This window comes from Gavialis gangeticus, unplaced genomic scaffold (assembly GCF_001723915.1).
Source record: "Gavialis gangeticus isolate Ggan-Ray unplaced genomic scaffold, GavGan_comp1, whole genome shotgun sequence".
NCBI classification, from domain to species: Eukaryota; Metazoa; Chordata; order Crocodylia; family Gavialidae; genus Gavialis; species Gavialis gangeticus.
In genome coordinates this window covers 57,713,309-57,721,114 of record NW_017728992.1, presented here as the reverse complement: position 1 = coordinate 57,721,114, position 7,806 = coordinate 57,713,309, and the positions used below count along the sequence as shown (strand labels likewise).

Genomic DNA, 7,806 nt, shown 5'->3' with positions numbered 1-7,806 from the left:
AGCTGAGCGGCGCCGATAGCGCGGGCGGGCGGGCGGCGCTGCGCTCCGCTCCGGGCTAAAAACAGCCGCCTCCTAATAAAGCCACAGGGCCGGGACGCCGCTGCCGGCCCTGCGCGCCCTATAAAGCCGCTCCCCGCCGGCCGCCCGCGCTTTGGCCGCTCCCGCCCTGCAGCAGGCGATCGGCGGCAGCGAGACGCCAGAGAGGCCGCTCCGGCTCCGGCGAGATGCCCCGTGTAGACGCAGATCTCAAGCTGGACTTTAAAGATGTCCTGCTCAGACCCAAGAGAAGCAGCCTCAAAAGCCGATCAGAGGTGGGGGCACTCGGATCAAGCATGCTTTCCCCCTTCCCTTCCCCCCTTGCTTTGATTTCCATTGCTCAGCTAGAGCAACCCCCTCCCCCCCCCATTTGAAGTCCAGAGGGGGAGGTGGTAGGAGCTGGCTGTGCTGCAAAGGACCCGGGTGGGGGGAGGGGGACTGGGACAAGGTGACCTTGGGGTACTGGCTCTCTGCCCTTCCGAGCCCTGGGAAGGGCCTCAGCAAAGCAGGGGCACGTCCCCTCCCTTTCCGAGGGGGCTTTTCAAGGGCATGCTGTGCATCCCAGCACGCAGGCCTGCAGCTGAGCCTGGCACGAGACAGGTGCAGGGCCTGTGGCAGTCCGCTCTGTGGGCAGTGCTTCCTGCCTTGCTTTTTAAGCTGAGAAACGCCAGGCCGGCTCTCTTGGAGTCCCCGTGCCTGAGCAAGGGGCAACAGCCATGCTGGGGGCCGGGGGGCAGCCCAGGACTGGTAGCTTATCTCTCCGTTAGGTAAATCCCTGCGACCTCATTAGTTCTGGCCCTCCTGATTTGCACGAGCAGAGTTAGTTCCCCAATCCCCGCAGGTTATGGAGCTCGAATGATTCTGATTGGCCAAGGGCCGTTCTGAGTCAGGCAGGGGCAGTTCATAGGCTCATAGGAAATTAGGGTTGGAAGGGCCCGGTGGAGAGGTGTAGTCCAACCCCCTGATCAAAGCAGCGCCCTTTCCAGTGAGATCTTCCCAGCCAGGGCTTTGTCTAGCTGGGTCTTTCCACCCTCGCTGCTTGGCTAGTTCTCAGTGGGCGCATCTACACGTTCATGAAGGCGCATTAAGTTTAGTACTTGGATAACCAAATAGTAAATAAATGTGCAGTAATGCATGCCACTGCACAGTAATGGTGGCACACAGGTTTTTAGTGATGCTGACTGCATAGTAGTCTAATACTGCCCAGTAGCTTACTAGCGTGGATTTTGCCCAGCACACTGCTGCACAGTGTTATTAGTCTACTATGAGTAAGTATCTCATGTAGGTGCGCCCAGTGACTTGGAGCAGTAGTGAGAAGACCCACAGAGCTGTGCTTCCACCTGTCATCAGCTAAAATGGCTGCCTCCGCTTCTGACCCCCTCCTACCCACTTTCCTTCACTCTTTAAATGCCGTGGGATTCATGAAGTACATTGTGGTAGGTAAGGGAGGGGGAGGAAGCTTTGCTTCAGGGGTGAAGGAGGTCTAGGGAGGAGATGGTGGGAAGAATGGGGTTAAGTAGCAAGACTGGCAGAGAACATGAGCAAAATTATGAACCTGTGGGCAGGACTAATGGTTGCAGAAGTCAGTCTCTGGCAGCTAACAGGAATGAGTCCAGATACCTGAGCATCACTGTGGGTATAGGACACTCCTTTTCACTTTCACTCCCACTGCAGGGATTAACCCACAAGTAAGGAACACTTTTAGCCACTTTCAGTAGTTCATTTAAGAAGTGTGTAGGTTTTATGAAAAAAAAAAAAATCAAATGAACCAGCCTGACAAACAGTTGGAGCTCTGGTCTGCAAAGTGAAGTGCAGGTGGGCCCCTTTTTGAGGGCAATTTATGTAGCTGTATATGACCTGTGCATGTGCCACGGAAGGAAAGGGCTGGTCAGAAGGGAAAAAGATAGGAACTTTTACTGGTAAAGGAAGGTTAAGGAAGGTTGTCTTAGGGGTGTATGATGGACTGGTGGGAGCATTTTGCATGAGAGAAGTGCATGTCATAAGGGCTAAATGAAAGTTGAGGAAGGTTAAGACACTGGACACCATCACTGAGGCTGTAGCAACAGGAATAAACAGTGCCTGCCTGCATGAGCCAAATTTTAAATGGACAGTCTTAGCCCAGCTTTAAAATGAGCATATAAATAGTTATGGGAAGGCAACAGAGGCTGCTACTACAAGTTGGTGCTTGGAAGTTTATATCAGTAGTGCCTGGGTAGGCGGTTCAACTGTCTTACTCTGTCCAGCGATGGCATTTTACCTAAATGCAATAAGCAGGTCACCTTTGTGGTGGCCTATTTGCTTGTAAACCTGAGCTCGCTTCATCAGATGATGTCAGTGGCTCTTGCCTTGGCTTTACTTCCTTGGCTTTCCCTCTTTGTGCAGAGGGAACCAAATCTGAAGAAATCTTAATTTAGATTTTTGAAAAAAGGTTGCATGGGAGGAAAAGGGCAGGGGAGATGCTTTGGGCTGGGAATTACTAGCATACAGTCAGTTGTCTATGGAAGGAAGCATAGGTTTACACACTCATTGGGAGTGACCAGAAGTATAGATAGCTTAGATGCTATGGGTGTCTTACCTGCAGTGAATCCATTTACTAGGGGCACATGAGGAAGGGTCTCACCATTCAGCATTTGGACATAATGTGGGACTGCTTGGGGTTGGTAGTCATTTAGACCCAGCTTTGTTATGGTACTTCTGTCACTCCAACCATTGCCTCTCTGGTACAGACAACACAATTGAAGGAGATGCCTTCTTTCCTCCTGGTCACTTCTGTGTGGGGGGGCTAAGACAATGGTATACAGGATAAAGGTATTTCACCTTTTTCCCTTTACACTTAGTCCAGTGTGTACAGGATAAAGGTATTTCACTGTTTTCCCTTTCCACATTATCTGATGTGCAAGAGGGAGAGCCCCAAACCTGCTGTCTCTTTTTAAGTGCACAGTTTGCTCTAACCAGTGGTTCTCAACCTCAAATTCAAGGCACCTGTTGCTAGACTCCGGGCACCCCTTGAAAAATGCCATTTCTTAGCTTTCATTGTATTATTGACGATGGAAAAATACTAGAGCAATTCTCTTGTTGCAGAGAACTCTGAATGACCACAGGCAGTCAGAATGCTTTGGACGCTATGGATTTTTATTGGAAATCTCTGGGTTTAAACTGTGAATTGCATGCAGGTGTCAGCACACCTACATTGCGTGGCATTTTAAGGCACGCCTAAAAAGATCTCTTTTCCGCCTGGACTAAGGTTTAGGATTAGATAGTACTAACAGCATTATTGTATATACTCTGGGACTACTTTTTCTGAGTACTTCAGACATTATAAAATACAATGAAGAAGATTTGTCTAAACTTAAATATTGCTAATATTCTTGGTATGAAAAGTATTGGGCAGGTGGACACATGGTTGTTGGTACTCTCCCCAGCACGGCCAGGAACCTGCTAGGCTTTTGCAGGAAGTCACCACCAGGTTCAGGTTGAAACCCTGTTAAGCAGGCAGTCCTGTGAACCTTACAGTGCTAGATTGGTCCTGGGGACTTTTCTAGCTGAGTGTCTTTTAGAAAGACACACCATTCATTCAAAATAGTTAGTTTAACAAAGGCTTGCGGGCAGCAGTAGGCTGAGTGCAACTCCTTCGCTTACCAGAATAACAAAACTGATCCCTCCAAAAGGAAGGTAAACAGCAGGCTTAGTACAGAATAGATTTATTTATTTTTCTAAACCAGCTTTCCCATGGTACAAGATTCTCTGTTAAAAAGCCCTGCAGTCTGAATTTCTGGATACACAGACCAAGAATTTCATTGACAGAGATGCTGCAGTTGTCCGACACAAAATGGCTGCCCTGGCAGTAGTATGCATAATCATGACCCTGAATATCCACAGTAATAGGAGCATGATAGGCACCACCTACCTGGCTATAGTAGATTGTATCAGAGATGCAATAATATGTGGATGTGAGGCTTCTTAGTAGCCTGGTCTTGTGGTTCTGACGTGGGGGTCACATCTTGGCTTGCCTCTTTGTTTTCTTTGTATATGCATTCCTTTCTTCTTCAGCTGCATTTATATGAGAGTTTTTTAAACTTATAGTTGTTTAGGTTAGTGATTCTTAAACTGAGGTCCATGCAGAGCTGGCTGGTCAGGTGATGCTGTCTCTCTTTTTTTGGTTCCAATTACTAAATTGCATTAAAAGTAGCTAAAATTTGTTAAATGCTTTCCGGATGCTATTTTTCCTTGTGGGCAGTGGCTGAAATTGTCATGAGAATGTCATAGGGTGCTTAAAAGGAGAAGAAATCAATATACACGATTATAAATAGGAAGTCATGCAATCCCTCTATTCAGATGTATGCTTGCAGTTATATTGGTAAGTCTTCAAGAATAAGACCTTCTCTTTGGGTGTGTCTACACATTGCCCTATGGCGATATAGCAACGTGCTACATCGCTGTGTGGTACGCTATGGCAGTGTAGCAATCACGTGAGTCTACACGTGTTTGACAGCTACGTCACCATAGTGGCATGCTTCCTTGTTTTAGTGTGCTGCTATGGCGACATAGCAGCAAAATCTAACCATGTGCTGCGCGCACGGCGTAGTACAGGCAATTACTGTTCTGTGCTTTGGTACTTCTAAAAGGAAGTACTAAAGCATGGTGCCGCAGCAACATCGCTGCACAGCGACATGTAGATGTGCCGTTTGTTACGTGGTTGTGCAGAATAAAGCCCTGATTTATGATCCATGACTGACACCTACATGTTAGTGTAGTACAAATAATAATAAGCAAATCTTTCACAGATTCAGTCCGCCGTAGTAGTAATAGGAGTCTAATAAGAGTATAATATAAACTAATACATTTAATTTTTTTAACCTCCACCGTCCAGGTTCTCAGGGGAACGCCATTAAAATAGATCTTGTGGATTTAGCTAAGTATGGGTCTAACTAAGTCCAAGTTGCCAATGACTTTAAAATGGTAACGATAAATCGATGCAGAAAGCTGGGCAGGTGGCACTTCATAGACTCAGGGGTGTCAAACTCATCAGGCCCTGCAGACTGGAGGAATGGAGCAGGAATTGCTTGCAAGCTGGAAGAATGGTGCAGGGCCAGTCTGCAGGACTGATCTGGCCCAGAGACTAGTCCTGTGCACCAGACCCTGCACACAGGACTAGTTCAGTGTGGTCACTGTCTGCAGCCTGTGTCCTGTTCCTGGCCCCGTATGCATACACATGCCAGATCTCACCCTGCGCGCTGTATGCAGCATGTGAGGCCAGTCTGGCATGTGCTGCATGTGGTGTACATGTCCTGTCCAAGACCCGCAGACAGCACTGCAGGCTGGATGATAGAGCTCTGCAGGCCAGATCCAGCTGACAGGCCATATCTTTGACACCCTTGGACTGACTCATTCAGGGAGGCATGAGCTTTCCAAAGCTACCACCTATTTTGTCAGGTGCTATGAATGAATTTGCAGAGAGCACAGATACTAAATAGGAACAAAGGCATTTAAATGCAAAGGATAGGGAAAGGAGAGTGGGGAAGGTTGCAGGGGGATTGGAGAGGGAGCATTGTTGAGGGAGGTGAAGGTGCGCTGCAAAAGGGATAAACAAAACAGTGAACTCACCAGTGGACACAGAGGTTATGAAAGAGAATTCAGGCAACGCAATAAGAATCAAGGGTCTCTGCTGAGATGATAAACCAGTCTGGATGATTTCTGTTCTGCAGTTTCATATTCAAACTGGTTTTCAAAGTTTTGTTGTAAGAATAGCTGCTCTGAGGTCAGTGATGATATGTATGTCCAGGGAAGGCCAAGGTTTTGCCTGGGGCGTTTGGGTCTTTCTAAAATTGATGTCAAATCAGTGTCCATTCATTCTTTCACACAGGGACTGCCCTGCTTTCCAATGTAGACAGCAGATGGCTGTTGTAAGCAGGCGATGGCATATATGACGTGGGTAGAGAAGCAGGTGACTGGATGTTATAAACCATGTTGCTTCATTCAGCGATGACGTGATCTGTCAGTGAGGGGGTGCAGCTAGGATCTGGGTCTATAGCAAGGCTTAGCAACTTGTTGAGAAAAGGAACAAAGTAGTTTGTTACTAGAGAGATGTTGTATGAGGTTAGGAGGGCTACCTGTAGGCTAGAACCAGCTTGTCCCCCAAGGCTGCCTTGAGATGGTTGTAATTTTACGGTTTGGAGGTCATTAATGATGTCTCCAAGGTGTTCAAGCTGTAGGTGACAAGGGGATTCTCTTGTGCTTGTCACAGTGTTAGTATTGTAGCAGGTCTAAGTTGGGGCCTAAGTCTGGCTCTATTAATTTGAATGGCTACAGTTTTGGGATTGGGGAGAGGGCAGCAGGGCAGGGACCCCTGAGGCTGCAGCGGGCAGTCCACATCTGTCCCTGCCCCATGTATAAATCTAGAAGGCACATGCACGCCAAGTTTCACAGTGGTGTCCAAAAAAATGAATTTGTTGGGTGGAATATTTGAGAGCCAGTTTGGTGGAAGTGATTAGAGTCCTGGTGGAATTTCGCTAAGGTTTCTTCCAGTCATGGGAGAAGTTTATGAAAAATGTAACTAGTTAAAGGTTAGCAGCCTTTAAAATTAACTTAAGTTAAAAGTTAAATATTTCCACTTTCAACTAGTTAAAAGGTAAATTATAAAGAGAGTAACTAGTTAAAAGTTAAGTTAATTCCTGAGAAATGCGTGAAACATGGTGAATTGCCTCTTGGCATCATTTTTCATTTTCAAATGCAATGGGTGGGTTTCTTTTCCATAAGCCACAGAAGCACACTAGTTTACTCAGAATTCACCCTGCTTTACCTGAAAACAATGTTATACTGGTTATACAGTTTTCAGAATAACAATTTACCAATATCTGTGTAATTTTAGATCCTTCTCACCCTCTCCATGTGAAGTACTTTGTAAAAGTCAATGCATCATATAGGTATAACAGAAAGGAGATATTCATAGTCGGGTGATAAATGGAAGCTGTTTCCGCAGAAAAGCTCTGTCGTCACAATTTTTATTGCTCAAATGGTGACAAAAGGGTATGAAATGCATCTGAATTAGAAATAATGAAAGTGTCTGAAAATCAAAATTAGACTGAAATGAGAAAATCAGTTTAAATGAGAAAAAGTTGCATAGAAGAAACTGTTTAAACATCCTTATTCAACTTCAGCAAAAGCTATATTTCAAAATTTACATCTGACTATTTTCCTCTTCTGTCTTGCAAAACTAAGCCCCCACTACTGAACAGTTGCTGTACATGGGCAGATGAGGGGATACTTGTGTTTTAACGGATGAATAGTTTTTTCATAATAGCTGACATCTCAGATAAGTTTCTCACGGATGAGAAGTAATGCTCAGCTTCTTGGGTCCTGGGCTCTGCTGGTTCTGATCTTCATTAAAAGTAAAAAAGGCATCATCTGCTTCACCCTTACTACTTGCTCCCACTCCTACTGGGATCAGTGGCTCTGTTTGCTTGTGCTTGTTCTGCCTCCTGCAGCCAGCTGGCTGCCCTGTTGACTTATGCAAATGTACAGAAAATGCCAGTGTGGACTAAGGAACTCTGGGACTTGTAGTTCTCAAGAGACCATATCTCTTAGGAAGGTGCACTATTCTGTCTCTCAAACAAGAAGTCCTAGAGTTTCAATAAAGAAATGTCATTCCATGTAAGTCTTAAAGAGTGGCTGTGTCAGGAAAAACTCTGGGAAAGCTGGATTTCAATTTTTTTAAACTTTTAACTTATACTTTAAAACAAACAATCTTTTTTTTAACTAGTTAAAGTTAAA

At 45.8% G+C, this 7,806-nt stretch overlaps 1 protein-coding gene across 3 annotated transcripts in view; it reads left to right on the top strand.

The window, feature by feature from the left end:
- The first annotated feature begins 9 nt into the window (after window positions 1-9).
- The window catches only part of GMPR (guanosine monophosphate reductase), a 55,150-nt gene continuing 47,353 nt past the window's right edge, over window positions 10-7,806 (top strand). For 2 of the 3 annotated variants that reach the window (XM_019522971.1, XM_019522981.1), the window contains exon 1: window positions 10-311. In XM_019522971.1, the coding sequence (XP_019378516.1) occupies window positions 225-311 (87 nt within the window). In that variant the 5' untranslated portion in view covers window positions 10-224. The remainder of the gene's footprint in view (window positions 312-7,806) is intronic. The other variant, XM_019522988.1, reaches the window with a different exon arrangement.